This window comes from Mizuhopecten yessoensis, unplaced genomic scaffold (assembly GCF_002113885.1).
Source record: "Mizuhopecten yessoensis strain PY_sf001 unplaced genomic scaffold, ASM211388v2 scaffold2671, whole genome shotgun sequence".
Classification (NCBI taxonomy): domain Eukaryota; kingdom Metazoa; phylum Mollusca; class Bivalvia; order Pectinida; family Pectinidae; genus Mizuhopecten; species Mizuhopecten yessoensis.
In genome coordinates, this window is record NW_018404662.1 from 2,580,359 (window position 1) to 2,599,863 (window position 19,505).

The following is a 19,505-nucleotide window of genomic DNA, read 5'->3' on the forward strand; positions in this document are numbered from 1 at the left end:
AGTAACACAGAAACATTACAAGGTCACAACCCCAACCAAGTAACACAGAAACATTACAAGGTCACAACCCAAACGAAGTAACAAAGAAACATTACCAGGTCACAACCCCAACCAAGTAACACACAAACATTACAAGGTCACAACCCCAACCACGTAACACAGAAACATTACAAGATCACAACCCCAACCAAGTAACACAGAAACATTGCAAGGTCACAACCCACACCAAGTAACACAGAAACATTACAAGGTCACAACCCCAACCAAGTAACAAAGAAACATTGCAAGGTCACAACCCCACCAAGTAACACACAAACATTACAAGGTCACAACCCCAACAAAGTAACACACAAACATTACAAGGTCACAACCCCAACCAAGTAACACACAAACAGTACAAGGTCACAACCCCAACCAAGTAACACAGAAACATTACAAGGTCACAGCCCACACCTAGTAACACATATACATTACAAGGTCACAGCCCACATCCACACCCAGTAACATATGGATATTACACGGTCACAACTCACACCTAGAAACACAGAAATATTACAAGGTCACAGCTCACACCTTGTAACAAGGAGCATTATATGGTCACAGCCCAAACCTAGCAACACAGAAACATCACATGGTCACAACTAACACTTAGTGACAGTATCATTACAAGGTTACAGCCTACAAGGTCAAAACCCAAACCTAGAAACACAAAAGTATAACAAGGTCACAACTCACACCTAGTAAAACCGAAATATTACAAGGTCACGGCCCACACCTAGTAACACATAGACATTATACGGTCACAACCCCATCCAAGTAACACAGAAATATTGCAAGGTCACAGCGCACACCTAGTAACACGGAGCCTTATATGGTCACAGCCCAAACCTAGCAACACAAAAACATCACATGGTCACAACTAACACTTAGTAACAGTATCATTACAAGGTTACAGCCTACAAGGTCAAACCCCAAACCTAGAAACACAAAAGTATAACAAGGTCACAACTCACACCTAGTAACACAGAAATATTACAAGGTCACAGCCAACAACTAGTAACACAGAAATATTACAAGGTCACAGCCAACACCTTGTAAATTAGAAATATTACAAGGTCACAGCCAACACTTATAATTAGTAAGACTGAAACTTTACGTCACAACCAATACCTATTAGCACAGAATGATAACAAGGTCACATTTAGTAGCATATCTATATTTCTGTTAAAAATTCGATGTAACTGTTGTGATAAAATAGTTCATATAAAAATCGAATGGAACTTTGTAAAAATTGGCGATTCTATTGTAAACACAACAACAAATATGGCGCATTGATGATAATGCACTACATAATTGAAAATCAAAACAAATTTAATGAACCATTTCATTTGAGATCAGCATGATGACAAGAATCGCTTACGTTTTGCAGACGAATATTTTTATGTCTGGATGGACGGATATGTCGATGTTACAAGCAAGGAGTTTATAACGCCAAACGGCACAGTCTTCGACTTGAGCGAGTGGAGTCTTCAGGAAACACATACACGCATGTGTTATGACCCGGTTTTCGATTATGCTGATGCATTTAGCGACACCGATTACTGTCACACATACTGTGAGTCCCCGTGATGCTACAACTAAAACCACGGGATGACCATTTAATCCACTGTGTTACTAACACCTCAGACCTTTGTAAACATTGCTTTCTTGTATTATCAATGTCCTCCCCATTTCGATTTATTTCTGAGAATGAGTAGACATATAAAACTAATTTAGTTTTCGTTCCCTATTTTTATATTTCATTGAAATAGGTGAAAATGTATGTTTTTGAATGTAAACCTACTACATGTCACTTTGTAGAAGATGGAAATAATGTTCAATGGATATAATGTATCGAGAGTATCATATATATTTCGAATATGTAAGTGAGAGTGAGGTACGACAGCGACAGTTCAGAGATCTCTCCTCCTATATTCACAGTGCAATTTTTACAGTTTGGTTTCGAATAACAACAACCGAATGTTGATAATGAGTTATGCCTCCGCTTACAATGTCTGATTCATTTGTCTACTGGTGATAAGAAAGCATGCCATACATATTCTAGCTTGCTACTTTGATATAATACATCTCCAGTACACCCGCAGGTATACTCAAATAGGGAGATATTAGCCAGGTGGCATATGACTAGTAGTTAGCGCCTGATAAGGCAGCCCCGGCGAGTTCCTTAAAAAATGTAGTGATCAATGTATATGCAAAATGTGTTAACTGTATAGCCTGTATACTGTATAACATGAAATATTCGTTGTGTATAAATATTTGTGGTTTTTGTGGTTGTTATTGATCACGAAAATATATACAACGAATTTGAATGATTTACATGTCTACTGTTTGTTAATATGTAGGATGTCCACGAAAGTCTGTACCACCACGAAACGATCTAAATGGCTTCAAACCACGAAGAAAAGTTCCCACGAACTGTTGGTGTTATGCAGTATCTATGTACTGTAAAGCGCTTTAGAGTGGCTTATTGTCGCTAGATGGGGCGCTATATCAAATGTTGTATAATAATATATTTTTTATCTCACCTGTGTCCCGAGCCAGTGTTTTCTAACTAGGCTGTATCAATGTAGCTAGTGTTGGGATTATTAGAGCATTTCTTACGTCTGAAAGTGTAATCGTTAAACTAAAACGGCTGTGTCAATTCAATACCATTTTATTGTGTATACGTACATCATGGCTATCTATTGAATGACGTTAAGTTTCCATACTACTATTTTATTCATTATGGGGAAATGAAATAATTATGTACTGTATAATTGAGCAATAGCCTAGAACATTTCGCTCTCGACGTGGCCTCGTGCATTTATACACTTGGTTGCTTACAGTACTTTGGGGATAATACTCTAGAATGTTTTAGTAATAACTGTAAATAATTAATTTAAGTTGTTCTGCTTTTTATCTTTCTTTTTTTTTATAAGCATTTGACTCTTCTGTCAGAACATACATCGGTATTGGCTCGTCAATTGTGACAATAAATTAGTGAGTTTGTCATGCACAATATATATTAAGTATTCATGGTGGACACTGCTTGCATACTCAAGACTTACAGACTGTAAATAATAACACAGTGATGGGCAATGTTGTTATGCAGTGACAAGTTAGAGTGTAATACATGACTGACAAGTATAATACAGGACTGGCAGTTTCAGTGTAATACATGACTGACAAGTATAATACATGACTGACAAGTGTTATACAGTGACAAGTTCTAGTGTAATATAGAACTGACAGGTATACCACAGTGACGTATTCTAGTGTAATGCATGACTGACATGTTTAATAAAGTGACGAGTTCTAGTGTAATACAGGACTGACAGGTATACTACACTGACGAGTTCTAGTGTAATACAGGACGGACATGTATAATACAGTGACGAGTTCTAGTGTAATACAGGACTGACAGGTATCCTACACTGACGAGTTCTAGTGTAATACAGTACTGACAGGTATACTACACTGACGAGTTCTTGTGTAATACAGGACGGACATGTACAGCACAATGACGGGTTCTAGTGTAATACAGGACTGACAGGTACATTGTAAAATACAGTGACGAGTTCTAGTGTAATACAGGACGGACATGTACAGCACAATGACGAGTTCTAGTGTAATACAGAACGGACATGTATAATACAGTGACGAGTTCTAGTGTAATACAGGATGGAAATATACAACACAATGACGGGTTCTAGTGTAAAACAGGATGGACATGTATAATACAGTGACGAGTTCCTAGTGTAATACAGGACGGACATGTACATTGTATAATACAGTGACGAGTTCTAGTGTAATACAGGACTGACAGGTATACTACACTGACGAGTTCTAGTGTAATACAGGACGCACATGTACATTGTATAATACAGTGACGAGTTCGAGTGTAATACAGGACTGACAGGTACATTGTATAACACAGTGACGAGTTCTAGTGTAATACAGGATGGACATGTACAACACAATGACGGGTTCTAGTGTAATACAGGACTGACAGGTACATTGTAAAATACAGTGACGAGTTCTAGTGTAATACAGGACGGACAGGTACAATGTATAACACAGTGACGAGTTCTAGTGTAATACAGGATGGACATGTATAATACAGTGACGAGTTCTAGTGTAATACAGGACGGACATGTACATTGTATAATACAGTGACGAGTTCGAGTGTAATACAGGACTGACAGGTACATTGTGTAACACAGTGACGAGTTCTAGTGTAATACAGGATAGACATGTACAACACAATGACGGGTTCTAGTGTAATACATGACTGACAGGTACATTGTAAAATACAGTGACGAGTTCTAGTGTAATACAGGACTGACAGGTACAATGTATAACACAGTGACGAGTTCTAGTGTAATACAGGATGGACATGTATAATACAGTGACGAGTTCTAGTGTAATACGGAACGGACATGTATAATGCAGTGACGAGTTCTAGTGTAATACAGGACGGACATGTACAGCACAATGACGGGTTCTAGTGTAATACAGGACGGACATGTATAATACAGTGACGAGTTCTAGTGTAATACAGGATGGAAATATACAACACAATGACGGGTTCTAGTGTAAAACAGGATGGACATGTTTAATACAGTGACGAGTTCCTAGTGTAATACATGACTGACAGGTACATTGTATAATACAGTGACGAGTTCTAGTGTCATACAGAACTGACAGGTATAACACAGTGACGGGTTCTAGTGTAATACAGGACGGACATGTATAATACAGTTACGAGTTATAGTGTATTACAGTGAAGAGTTCTAGTGGGATACAAACTGGCAGGTATAATTCAGTGACTAGTTCTAGTAAAATACAGGACTGACAAGTATAATACAGTGATGAGTGTATAATACAGTGACGAGTTTTTGTGTAAAACAGGACTGACAGGTATAATACAGTGACGCCTTCTAGTCAATTACAGGACTGCAAGGTTTAATACAGTGACAAGTTCTGGTTATTACATGGCTGGCAGGAACACTACAATGACGAGTTCTAGTGTATTACCTGACTGACAGTTAAAATACAATGACGAATTCTAGTGTAATACAGGACAGACAGATATCACACAGTGACGACTTCTAGTGTAATACAGGACGGACAGGTTTAATACAGTGACGAGTTCTAGTGTATAACATGAATGTCAGGTATAATACAGTGACGAGTTCTAGTGTAATACAGAACTGACAGGAACACTACAGTGACGAGTTCTAGTGTATTACCTGACTGACAGTTATAATACAATGACGAATTCTAGTGTAATACAGGACAGACAGATATCACACAGTGACGACTTCTAGTGTAATACAGGACGGACAGGTTTAATACAGTGACGAGTTCTAGTGTATAACATGAATGTCAGGTATAATACAGTGACGAGTTCTAGTGTAATACAGGACGTCCATGTACAACACAATGACGGGTTCTAGTGTAATACAGGACGGACATGTATAATACAGTGACGGGTCTAGTGTAAATACAAGTATGAGTAATACAATGGTGTGTACAGGTGGGAGACAGGGCTTGCTCTTTTAAATAATTTTGTTAAAAATGCGCTGCTGCTTAATTGTATTGTGAATGTGGTGGTAAAATATCATGTTTTATAGCTTAAATAGCATGCATAAATATATTGTGATTAAGTACTAAAGTATTGAGTCTGGTTTTGTAAATACTTCATTTTAATTCAACTGATTTCATTGAGTTGAATGTAGGAAAATGAAATATAAGTATTTATAATTTCCGTATTTCTCCGTGAATTTATCTTTTACATTTATATTTGCGCTTCGTTGTCATTTTGTAACCATGTAAACTTCGTTTCGGGTCATCAGACTTTGAACCGAAAGATGTTGTTACACAAAGTGACCAAAAATAAACAAACAACACAAAAGTCACGTTCCACTCTCGTTTGGAATTTGTGGGTGAGAAGTCTATTCTACCATAAAACCATAGCAATCACCTTGGCTCAACATTAAAGCCAAAAGTGAGGTATTTCCAAGCAAGGCGACGGGGGAAAAGGTAGTAGTGAGCCCAAAAGTACTATTTAATACGGAAATAAAAAAAGGTTTTCTAAAATCAAAATGAATTTTGTTTTCGACTGTAACAATTGTGTTAAACGACCAAACCATGGATCAGTGTCGTTGGTTATAAGCAAGCACTCGCTAACCCACTGTCCAGCACGTTCGTTTCCAGCTTACAATGAAATGTCGCTATCAATGTCATCCGGCTGATGTAACACGTGGAGAGAAAGAATCTGCTTTTCAAGCATTTATTGAAGTCAACCAGCAACAGATATTTACGTTTAGTTCCTTTGCCACCTCTCGATGTTTAAAATGTTTCTTTAACAAATCATTTGGTGGCGACATGCCTTCCAGTGCGACCGAATCACACATTTTCGAATTCAACGGACATGCATCCACGAAGTGACATCATTACCAAACAACGTCAATAACCATAATGATAAACCAATTGTTATGTTTTAAATGTTCTTTAATAAATTTTACAATACCAGATATGACAAAAAGTAAGTACGAACTGATAAAAAAAGTCTTTTACGAACATTGTGTCTATGGGCTTTTTCTGCAAAATTCAGTCACAGGTAAATGCAGGTGGTTTGGGCTATTCCACAAGTCGAACATTTCAGTGAACCGCACCTGAAAACAGTTTAGTGCTCAAATATTAGAAAACGTTCTGCGTTTCATTTTTTCATTGTGGTATTAAATGCTGACCCATTCACAACGAGCAACTAATTATGCGTTTAACTAAGCACATCAAATTTAACACAAAAGAATAAACTTGCCTACAGAGTCTTTACAATCAATGACAAGGAGATTCGAATTCAAATTTTACATTTTTAAACCTCAGTGATTGTACGACTGTTCACGACTCTCCAGTAACTTGGAATATACCGAAGTTCGAATTAACCAATAAAGGAATAGATGCCATCAATATTCACATTGTGCGATCTACGTATTGTACACAATACAAATTAAGAAAGTTTTCTATGAAGGTTATATAATTATCGAGTCTTCCATTACCGATTGGAATATGAATTTAAATATACCGACGGGTCCTTTGAAAGATTACGTCAGACAATGGACAAAACTACAGCCCGCTAAATCGGATTCAATTATAGAATTTCAGATAAGGTTAAATCTATCAGGTCCATCATTTAAAAATGATATGCAGCTTGAAGAACAAAAATAAAACAAATGTGTGTTTTCTGTTTCTACAATGATACCGGGGTTACAGTGGTATTATGACACAGTGTACTCCAGACGTACAGAAACCATCTTAAGCATCCTCTCCTCAAACATGTTTCTTCTACCAGGATATTGACTTTTCCACTCTTAACACTCTCATGCATCATACCAAACTAATGAACATCTTCGTTCTCTAATATCTGTACCAAGAAACTAATGGTAGACGATGATATAATTATGTGGATGTAAACCCTTCTTGTGAGAAACACGACAAAGTCCAAGATGAAAATACTTAAGTTAGAAGCGTGAGAATGGTTAAGTTTCTGGGCCCGTATTCATGAAACCGTTCTCATGCTCAAATATGGAATTTGTGCTCAAGCCGAATTTCTTGTTCTACTTATAAATAAACAAATCTTATATTTTCAATGATTTGGAAAAACATTGAAGAGACTTAAACCCGACAACTGTTTTCACTGTTTACATTTGACTTTTTGATCGTTTGACAATATTTAAGCGAGTTACAAAAAAGTAGGTTTGAGCACAGAATCCATGCTTGAGCATGAGAACGGTTTCATGAATACGGGGCCTGGTTGACAATAAAGTGGATGACTTCAATGGCAAGAGATTTCGAGCAGACTGTATGTAAGCAATCCTATGGGACCAACCTGTGGCCTTATTCTGGCCGATTTGTTTTCGTGTCCATGCGGCTGAATTAAATGAAGAGCCTATCAGCACTGGAAACAAAAACCTTGTCATATCGATAGAAAATGTCCAGACTACGTGGATTGTCTGTTTACCTTCTAAACTTGAATCATGGACACTACAGACGCTTCGTTATTAGCTGCCTTCCTCGATCGTTACTTACAATCACCAACAGAGACGGCTTAATACTTCGCTGTACGATAAGCCTTATGATTTCAATTTAGTCTGCCACCACGTGCACACGGCTCACGTACGAACGGGTATTACAGTAGTTTAGCGCCTTGGCAGACTGCAAAAGCATTTAAAGAGCAATGCACGCGAAAAATTCGACATCATCCGACAAGAATTTATATAAAATTATTCATTGTTGATGTTAAATGGTATGCACTCGTGACTAGTGGCTACTTTTCAATGCTAAAATGAAGGTTGATGATACATTTGTACTTCAAAGGAATTAATAAAAGGATAAATCTATATATACAACACACTTGCGATTCATGACACTAGTGAACGAATGTATTAAATGACCCTCGTATATAATGACTTTCGTGATAATTGTCGATTGCTGACGGACAAACTTACTTTTTAATTATGTTCGTACCTTTGTAAGTGTGTTGGTTGTTTCACTGTCACTACCTGGGTCGCGGTTCGAGGACATTATATTTACATGCTGGGTGGCGTCGATCAAACATGGTACATTTAATCATCTGGAATACGCGGTGTTATTCTCTCTGTACTTTTGGAAGTGCATCTATGTAAATCTTTCATATGTTCATATTTTGCTTTAGTTCAAATTTTGAGTTTTGTTAATATGCCATCATATGGTGTTCTCTTCTTTTTTCCTGAATTAAAAGGATATGTATAGTATGCATACCAAGTCGTGTTTGATCGAGGAAACACATATTTTGGGTGGTATGTGTATAATTATGCAGAATGTTATTGTTCAAACGAACAGATACAATACCAGGAGAGAATTTTGTAAACTTGTGTCATATACATGTAGAAGATACTTTCGAGTTAATCAAGCTCATATGACGCTAAAATAAATCTAACAGCGATATTTATGTTTGCCAGTTATGCATACAGGTACTTACATTTAATGACTGATAGACATGATGAATGAAGTTATTTGAATAGTTTGGTATTGACAACTTTCATATTTTATGGAACACAAACGCATGTTCAATTCAATGGATTCGAAAGCCATATATCGTACTTAAGGGTCCATCAATACATTATCTCGTACAGTCGATGCGACGTGTTTTTCGTTGAACACCGGAAAATCTAAGACCCTTTGTTGGACAGAATTGTTTGACCCAATTTCAGGACAGTCGCCCCACATAGGAATCTTCTCTCAGCCGATGATGTCATTCTAAGAAATCGGTATCTTTGGTAAATCGGTATTTATTAGAAAATTCAAATGAAGCTGCAGCTTTGATGGAAATAAAGTCCAACTAAAAGATTTAAGCGAAATTATTTTTCTAAGACATTTTTATTGGAACAATGGAACTAAACAGAAGTCCAAAAAGTATTGGGGATGGACAGATGGGAGCAATCTTCAAGACACACTTTTTCATTAAGCATACATGCATGTCGAGAAACATCAACTGAAATGTCATTTTTCAAAGCTTTTAAAATCAAACAGAAAGACAAACCATGGCGTGTTTGACAGATAAGTGCATGTATTATTCAAAAACATGTTTAGCCGCAATCTTTTTGCCATAATATATTACCTCAATTAGTAAACATTCAGAACTGTGAGCCGGAAAACAAGCAAGAAAACCACCTTCATGAGATGCTTCATTTTTATTCATTTGCTTCGATAAGATATGTCTAACAAACAATTAACTTCAAAAAGTAACAAACAGATAACAATTCATACAAGAGGCCCATGGGCCTAAACGGTCACCTGAGTCTACAATATTTATTTTTGTTGTTGAAATATGTACCAATTTGAGTAAAAAATAGAATAATGTGAACTTAACTTTGTCAGGACCATGAGCTGATCATTCCTAGACCAATTTTAAGTGAGATCGGCCTATTAGAACTTAGTAGCAAAATAGCGGCCATGGCAGCCAAATTGTATTTCTGATTGACCCGAAAAATAACAACACTTTGTCAGGACCATGAGGCGATCATTCCTACCAACTTTCAGTTCAATCGGCCCAGCAGAACTTGACTTTAAGTTTGAAATGTAAAATGTTAACGGACGACGGACGACGACGGACGAAAACGGATAGCAATAGGTCACTTGAGCTAAAGCTCAGGTGACCTAATAAAAAGCTTAATAATTCGTTAAATGTCACAATAGAACAATAACTGCAACACCGCACAAAATAAAGCCAATCGTATAAGTTCTGGTCCCTGGTACATACCAACTGTTGACTAAAGCAGAGAAACATGTCTGTGTATGTCTGTATGACATAACAACACAAACATAAATAGGAACCTTCCGCCTACACGTTCTAGATTCTAAATCTTAAGTCAGTATTTGTACCTCAAGGTTCATACCTTCCACATCATACATTTGAATTGTGTAAGATTTTAGAATCTAGAACGTGTCTGGAAATTCGGGAAAAAATGTTTATGGTATTAAAATAGTCAAAACGTCAAAAATATGTTTGCTTTTTGTTGTATGTGGGTGGATAGGTAGACACATTTTCTGACCTAAAATATTTTTTATGATTAAAGCATGGCTGCAAACGTTTACGATACTCGTGATATAAAAAAGTTGCTATTAAAAGGTAGCGGTACTCCGCGATCTATATGCCAAAACGTGTATGGGTCGGTCGAAATCGGGAATCATACATTTGTTTGCCTGAAAGATACAAATAAATATTACTATCTGAGTAAACTATTTCACTATGGATGAAAGCGGTGGAGCAAATTTACGGGTTTTATAAAAACAAATCGTGTTGCACTGTAGATACATTTAACGTGTTTTTCGGGGATATACGTTTAAATAAATATAAATGTTGTGTGTCCTATAAATGTCAATACGTGTATCACATAAAACGTCTTGTCAATATTAAAGTAAACGTAAGATAGAACACAATAAACTATCACAGACAAAGTACAGAAAATCAACACCTGCTAAAATTACCAAAAAGTAAAAACGAAAACAGTGGTTCACAATGTAAATATATCAACTTCAAGGGACACAACTCGTCATCTCGAAATAGATAACATCGAAATATTTTCGACTAATGAGGTGTTTGTATTAAATATCATAATACATGTACATATGTATATATTTCCTTGAAATCCATATCACGACAGACTAAACTTTGTCATTTTGCCATATGTCTGGGTTATGACAGCCACAAGATAAATTTAAATCCTTGCCAATAAGGCTTCAATAAAATCAACAACAAACAACTGAAATTGTCATTTTGATGGTAATCATATATGTAATGTTTCTCGACTCTCTAATAAATAACAAATAGATTACTTTAAGTGAACACCAAGACCTACATATCCCACAAAATATAATATGCACAAGTAATTCTGATATGTGCAAACTGTTTCAAGAGAATGAAACAAACACAAACCAATTCAAAGTTGGATTTTTTTTAACTCAACAATATTCTCAATGTAATGTTATCTCCTTCTGGAAATCTGGACATTATGGATCAGAGAACAAAAAGAATATTAGAAATATTACAATAAACACCAAAAATGCTACTTTTTTATAAATAACTTCATGCATAACTTTTGCAAAAAGAAATTAATTATTGAACGTAGACAATTGAGAAGTTCGATGACAATAGATTCTTTGCAGTGCTTATATCAGACAACAATAATAAAATCTATTACATGTACTTGTGACTGAGCGAGATTGAGTCATCTTAGTCGAGGGCTGAGATTCTGTAGTATATACCCAACCAAGGCGTAAGCCGAGGTTTGGATGTTACATAATCTTAGCCCGAGACTGAGATAACCCGATCTCGCTCTGTTACAGGTAATTGATTTTGTTTCCTGCACCTTTTAGTTCGAAATAAATGTTAAATTTTGCTTAAGACTACAAGTTTTCTGGCTGGGGCATCAAATAAATATAGCCGCTACACGTCCTTACAAAGAAGACAACTTATTTTACAGTGTAGAATATATTTATCAACAACATCAGATATCTAACAACATCAAAACAATACAACGACAAAACAGAATACTAATAATGCAGATTATCAATTTCAAGAGGTTTACGCACGGATGAATACATTGCATTGTAAAAAATTCTGCGAAATGTCACATAAAGGTACCAGACAGATCTCACGAGATCAAAATATCTAGCATATGGGGTTCGACATGGGATACCTCTGTCTGAGGTGCAAAAAATGATGCGTCTGCACAATTAGAGGGACTTTGAAAAACACTGTATACATGAGTAAATATAGATTAAGGCACACACAAGTAATCATTTAAATTCCACATTTTCCCCATTCATGTGTAATTTATAATGTGGAACATATTGTATATACAACTTCCATGTATTGTATATATGAAAATGAAACCTCCACTACATATACATGTAAACTTGTACTTCATATTGATTATATGTCTAAACACAGATACACCCGCAGTGAAAGCTCTAGGGTAATATATACCGGATATAGTTTATACATTTACGCATTCATGAATACATTAAGTCCTTGATAACAATGTCTTCGTCTACAAAGCTACATTAATAAAACAAACTGGAGATAATTAGTTTTCACAATTTATATACACAATGTATATAGTGTATATATTTGCTATACTAGCTACTTATTATGAAAGTTTGTCTTCACCAAAAACATAGCAACAAGAGTAGCAATAACAACAACAAAAACATAAACAATAACAGTAATAATATCAGTTTAGGAACATTATACCCCTAGTGTATATGTGTTGTACATGTATATCCTAACATGTTTATAATTCACACATTCGACTCACGACACAATGACAAGCAAAAACCATGTGCAAGTTGAATTATTTTTTACAGTAATCACTTTGTTGAAATAAAGATTAGTACTGACAATTTGATTTTAATCAATTTGAAATTACTTGAATGCAAAAACTGTGAAATATATATAGATTCATGCATCATTATGTAAGGAAGTGATGATAAAAGGCATACTCAGTCAATAAAATATACAAAGCTTAAAGTAAAGTTCAACTTTACCTTTTCACCCTCCATAATAAGAACAAATGCATCACTACAGAAATATAAGTACACTGTAGTACACAGCTTGTAATATATATAATTACTACATGTATAGCAGTTTGACCAACAAGTTTCAAGGGACAGTTAGTTAGTTTGAATTTTTTACCATCGGGTGTCAACTAATTTTTTACTGGATGGATGTTTTCCAAGTATACAGTATATTGTAATCTAAAGTCAAAATACTTCTAACATTTAGAATTTCAATGGATGAAAGACAAGTTCATACAACACTAGTTTTAAATTTGGAAATGTTAAACATAATCAAAATGATTGGGAATGGATGACTTTTGATTGTAAATATGCCACTAAACAGAGAAAGAGCTTAAGGGAGACAACTCAATGTGGCCCATGTACCCCGAGTGTTTTCTCGGCAACCACTAGGGGTGTCACAATACGCCAAGAGTGTATCACTATATATTGCAATACAGAATGAATATATTGCGATACGTATCCCAATATATCGTCATAGGAAAGATGTGCTCGATTTTATGATAAGTTGTTGTCAGAATGTTATCAAGCTTAATCATATATAATATGGATCACATAGATCTAAGATTTCTGCCAAAACAACCATCGATAACAAAATATGAACTAATTCCCACCACTATTAAAAGCCTGCTTTATGCTTATTGGCATATATCTGTTAGAATTTGTAGCAATTTGCAAAGTTAAATTACCAAGCAGAATGAGATACATAAAAATAAGCTGTTAAAAAATATTTGTGATACACCAAAATTTCATCTCTGTATTGTGGTACAATACGATATACCCGTGTATTGCGATATACCGTTTTTCTGATATATTGTGACAGCCCTAGCAACCACCCGCAGAAAGTCCAAAAAATATCCTTTTAACACAGGTGGTCTCTTAATACAGGTTCGGTTTACAATGAAATAACTCAAATGGGGAACATTAAAAATGGTCTCTCAACACAAGTGGCCTCTTAATTGAGGTGCTTCCTAACAAGTTTGATTGTATTTTACTAAATGTAGGCAACCTCAAGAAAAATATGAAGGATTTATTGTAAACCATGTTTGATTTCACAAAATGTAAACAGCAACATGGTTTTGTTCATGTACATATTTCCATCAAACCAAGAATAAAGTGTTTTTCTGTACAGCAGCACAAAACAAGTTTTCATTCAAACACCAATGACATCATGATAACAATGATAATACATATATGTATAAGTGATAAAGTTATACCAAACGTAAGATTTCTCAAACTCTTAAAATGGAAGATTTATGAATATGAAAATCAATAACATTTAACTTTGATCACAGTTCTAGTTTAAATATTTGACAATATATATAGTTAAACAACGTGTTCTGTTTCCCTATATCCGTCACCTTTGGTCTAAGGGGTCACACATTTCAGTAAACACCTTTGGTCTAAGGGGTCACACATTTCAGTAAACACCTTTGGTCGAAGGGGTCACACATTTCAGTAAACACCTTTGGTCTAAGGGGTCACACATTCCAGTAAACACCTTGCAGATCCTCAAGTTTGAATCATATCACAAACCTCTCATAGGAATTTTACTCTCATCATTAAACCTACTATTAAAAGCTGCCACCTAGAAGTCGCTTTTGTACATTCTTCAAGTTCCGACTTGTCTCCAGATTGTCAACAGCGGCAACAGATATATTCTCACAAAATGACACATCCAATGTACGCAGCCTGCTTGAATACTCTTTAAGAAACTGGATACTCTTATTGGTCAGTTTATCACACTTGGAGATGTCAAGGCTTGTCAGCCGGGGTAGTCGCTTGGCAACACATTCTATGGCATCATCAGTCAGGGCCGCACACTGAGCCAAGCTTAGGTGCTCAAGGCTGGGATTGTTGGAGGTCACTGAGTGCACTGTCAAGTCTGTAATCTGAACCATACTCAAGTTCAATGACCTAAGTTCTTTGAACTTGACAACTTGCGTCAATCCAGTGTCTGTTATTTTGGGACATGCAGACAAATCCAGTTCACGTAGAATTGAAAGATTTTTCAGGGTACAAACCTCATTGTGTCTGGACACAAGCTTCTCCATTTCTCCAGATTTGTTCTTCAAATGGATATTTCCTGTGGGTTTTCGGAATATTTCTGTGCTATTGTATTTCCGTGTACATCGACATTTTCCGTGTTCGTCGTGTTCATGTGAATCCTGTGACTCTCCATCTGTTCTCTCATATCCCAGGAGTCCAAGGTCTGTGATCTCTTTACACCAAGCTAGTCGTAGGTATCTCAGATGTTTCAAATTCTTTGACATGGTGACCAAGCTGTGATCTGTAAGTGGGAAGCAGGACCCTAAATCAAGATGCACAAGGTGTGTGACCACTTTACACATAGACAGGATGAAACTGTCGGTGACACTAGGGCAACAGTTAAGATTGAGATGCACCAGTGGAATGTTGATATTACCACAGAGGCCTTCAATGAGGCCTTGGGAGGTCACAAGGTAGTTCTCCGAAAGGTCCACCAGCTCAAGACAGGGCAGATGCTTCAACTGCTTTATGGAATGATCAGACACCCTTCTGCATTTTCCAAGTTTTAAGTTCTCCAAAACCAAAAGGTTTTTACTCATCAAGTTTATAGCACCATCTGTGAGATCCACACATCCCTTCAAGTCAATCGTCTTCAATTTTGATTGATACTTGCAAATGACAGAAATTCCTGAATCAGAAATATCCTTGCAACAGACCAGAACCAACTCCTCTAATTTCAAACCTTCCAGTGTCACTAGGGTCTCTAATGCATCATCAGTTAATGCCGTTCTACTCAAATTCAACAATTTCATTTTGGGACTTTGAAGTTTTAGATACTCAAGAATATTGTCAAATGTCAACAGTGTGCTACTGGCACATTTTGTCTTGCCCCTGGGCATGTAGGATGAACTGTTGAAGGTAAGTTGTGCAGATCCTAGAGACAGAGAGCTCAAATTAGGGCACACTGTTACAATACGATTGAATGTAGAATCTGACATGTAACGAATGGCAGACAAATCAAGGTTTTGCACAGATCCTAGTACAGACTTTAGTTTCTGCATGTCTCCATTCATCTCCAGCAGTTTTCCTGACATAAAAAGTGAGTTACAACAGCTGAGATTCAAGCTGACCAGATTGTTACACTTGGATAATAACTCTACGAAGGTGCTCTCTGTGATGTTACTGGACTTTAGAGACAGACTCTGCAATGATTGACTGAGCTGCTCACATGACTTAAGTATAATGACCTTAGAGTTCAGTGAGTTGTCGAACTGGTCTACTATTAGGTGAGGTAGGTTGCGTCTGGTGATCTGTGGTGTTCTGTCATTAGTGGTTAGGGCATGGAAGTGTAGAACAACATCGTCTTGGAGGATAGGGTCCAGAGATGCTTCGTACCAAATACTATTAACCAATGCAGCCTCCTTCCTGTCGGAAACACTCAGGAAGCGCATCACATGGGTGACAACCTGATCAAAGAAAAGCAAATCTTTTACCATTATGGTTAAACAAAGAAAAAAGGACATTTTTATTTCATTGATTGATCATGATCATCTGTCATGTTTTTCAGTAGCAGAAGGAAACCCATTTGTTTTAACATTTTCTACTTGTCACAAAACTTTAGCAAATAAAAACAATCCAAGTTTGGCCTTGTGACCTATGAATGTGAATCTCGATACTTGATGTATTTTAATATCTTTCCTAATGAGAGGGGTATAGTATTAGGTATTAAAGGAGTTGATTTGAACAACCAAAAATATTCATAGGATCAAATTTGTGCTTTTATTGATCCAGTACATACGTCCTCTAAGGGCGGAAAAATACCTGATACATGTACGTCGTTTACTTTATTGGCTGCAATCAGGACATAAATCCTGGATAAATGCATTGAGAAAATTTGATTTTCAAATTCAATGGTCACAGTATACGTTGTTATTTTCCTGAAAGAACCAAAATTATCCCGTTTTTAGGTTAGGAAGTCTCACTTGGGAGGTAGCTTGGCAATCGTATGACTTCTTAAGTCAAAAGGAAATCATGCTTATGTATCAGGAGAAAGAGAAATGCAACAGCCAGACTTGGGTTCAAACCTGGGATCCTCTGAACTCTAGATGGACGCTCTACCAATTGAGTACATGCTCAAATCTTGAGGACGAAATTTTTCATGAATACGACTTGAGCGTGAGAACGAAATCAGTGAGTACAAGACAGAAAACATGAGCATAAAACACCAAGTTTGAGCATGAGAACGGTTTTATGAATACGGGCCCAGGTCTCCAACGATTGATCACCAAGTAAATTTTTGCTACACTTACAACTCAGTTTTTTTCTTTCAATAATCATAGAAAATTGCATATTCCCATTTAGGAATTCAAACATCTGTGTTGGTGATAAACTTCATAATACATTGGACAATTTGTTTTTGGTGAATTTGATTAACTATGCACCACCTAAGATAATCTAATGGACAGTTATGATTAAGTTCAATTAACGCGTTGTCGACTATATCTAATTTAGAATGTACCCACTTGTGATTTTCTGACAAAAGGATTTAAAATCACTGTAATAATTGCAAGAGGAGCAGGTGGAATGGATTCATATCAAATTGTAAAAAAAAAAAAAAAAAAACTCAAAAGTTTTTCTTCCAAAATGATGTTGATATATATCTTACACAACTCAATCGGTTAATGTAAATGTCATTAATTATTTTGATATCTATTGTGATTTTTTTACCTAGACACATGACCACTTTACACAATTTTAACCTGTCACGTCAGAGCTCGAGGACGCTGACAGATAAATTTTGGTCATGTGTACTGTTTGAGATGTTCTGATACTTACATGCCATGTTTCAACTTTTTGTATCCTGCATATTGCCGATTTTATATTGTATGAATATTAAGACGTTTTTGTCTTAGGAAAAAAGCCCCAAAACATCATGTTCTTTGTTAATGAAAAAACAGGTTACCTAAAATTAAATGTATAGAATTCATACAGATCCCACTGTTATACTTGTGACAGGAAAGAGAATAGTGTGCTTCGAACCCGCGATCCCTTGATTCCTGGTAGGACACTCTACAACTGAGCTAAAGGCACATTCCCACTAGCTCGAAGCCGACCGTAATCATATGTATTAATTATATAATTAAAATCTGCCACATATTAGGGTTGTCACAATAATGAATATATCAGAAAACAGGTATATCGTAATACACAGGTATATCGTATCGCACCACAATACAGAGATGAAATATTGCTGTAACACAATATTTCAGCAATATTTTTCAAAAGCATATTTTTATGTATCTGCTTGTTGTTTTAACTTTGTAAATTACTACAAATTCTAACAAATATGCCAATAAGCATAGAGCAGGTTTTTAATTGTTCAAATTTTGCAATTGATGGTTGTTTTGACAAGAATCTTAATTTATGTTATCCATTATTATTATATATGAATAAGTTTGATAACATTCCGACGACAGCTGATTATAAAATTCTGTATTGCAATATATCGTGATACACTCTTGGCATATTGTGACACCCCTACCACATACCAAACACTTCAGTCTCTAAATAAGAAATTACTGAAGCAAATATAAACATTCAGGTCCCTCTGCACAAATGACTACACATACGCTATACTGACATGGGCCATTGCTTGGGTATGCTGTGACCCATATATCAGTACTGCGTATACGTATTGCCTATGCGTGTAACGAACCCCTGTGATCAGCCAGTTAGCCATATATTTGTCTATAGGATCAACAATAGACAACACAGAAGCTTCAGTGAGGTTTCTGACAATATAAAGCGTTTGATTAAGTCCTGGTCGCGTAAGAAATGCAATATGCAAACCCATTCTACTTCGCGAAACTTAACCACAATCCTACAAATCTTACATAAAGATGATAAACATGTCAGCTGATGATCAACACTGTAACGTTATACAACCCTTTGCCGAGCATAACTAGCATACCGATACATTGTGATCAGCCTCATCAGGCCTACTGTACGCTCTATCTACCACAGTAATGCATGGTTGTCACCTCACCTCCACTGGTAGTCGCGAGGCCATCACGTCGTCCATCCTTTGGAGCTTTCTGCAGATCTACACCAACATCGTCATGGCTGTGTGGTCAAGTCATAAGCCTTGTCGTGATCCGTATTGGACACTGGAGCTGCAACGGTCTTATTGATTCGCTCACGCAATTATGTTAACAGGTGTATCTTTGGTTTTGTTTCACTTCAATGTGAATGACTTTTATTATAAAAATATATAAAGTAGAAATCAGTGTTATACTTGCTTATTTAATCATGCTTTAAATAAAGCAAAATTATTGTTTTCATTTAGCAGTAGC

General features: G+C 36.2%; 2 protein-coding genes across 4 annotated transcripts in view; one reads left to right on the plus strand and one right to left on the minus strand.

Annotated features, from left to right (window-relative positions):
- The window catches only part of LOC110446348, a 10,296-nt gene extending 8,667 nt beyond the window's left edge, over positions 1 to 1,629 (plus strand). Inside the window, exon 8 of the mRNA XM_021491462.1 lies at positions 1,430 to 1,629. Within this exon, the coding sequence (XP_021347137.1) occupies positions 1,430 to 1,629 (200 nt within the window). The remainder of the gene's footprint in view (positions 1 to 1,429) is intronic.
- A 12,292-nt stretch (positions 1,630 to 13,921) lies between these two features.
- LOC110446330 (F-box/LRR-repeat protein 14-like) lies at positions 13,922 to 19,499 on the minus strand. 3 transcript variants are annotated; one of them, XR_002462452.1, is made up of 3 exons: positions 19,199 to 19,499; positions 14,631 to 16,619; positions 13,922 to 14,595 (listed from the first exon to the last, which is right to left on the minus strand). XR_002462452.1 is itself a non-coding variant. In XM_021491443.1 (2 exons), exons 1-2 carry the CDS (start codon positions 19,232 to 19,234, stop codon positions 14,739 to 14,741), a joined length of 1,917 nt encoding a protein of 638 aa, XP_021347118.1. In that variant the 5' UTR covers positions 19,235 to 19,499; the 3' UTR covers positions 13,922 to 14,738. The 3 variants fall into 3 exon arrangements, 1 of the variants encoding a protein (XP_021347118.1); XR_002462453.1 differs by having other exon boundaries at positions 14,505 to 14,525; positions 14,561 to 16,619; XM_021491443.1 differs by having other exon boundaries at positions 13,922 to 16,619.
- Positions 19,500 to 19,505: the final 6 nt, after the last annotated feature.

Excerpts from the sequence above, each read along its gene's own strand:
- LOC110446330 (XM_021491443.1), bottom strand. The coding sequence starts at position 19,234 with ATGGACGACGTGATGGCCTCGCGACTACCAGTGGAG. Across the intron at positions 16,620-19,198 it reads CCTCGCGACTACCAGTGGAG|GTTGTCACCCATGTGATGCG; the intron begins GTGAGGTGACAA and ends TTCTTTGATCAG.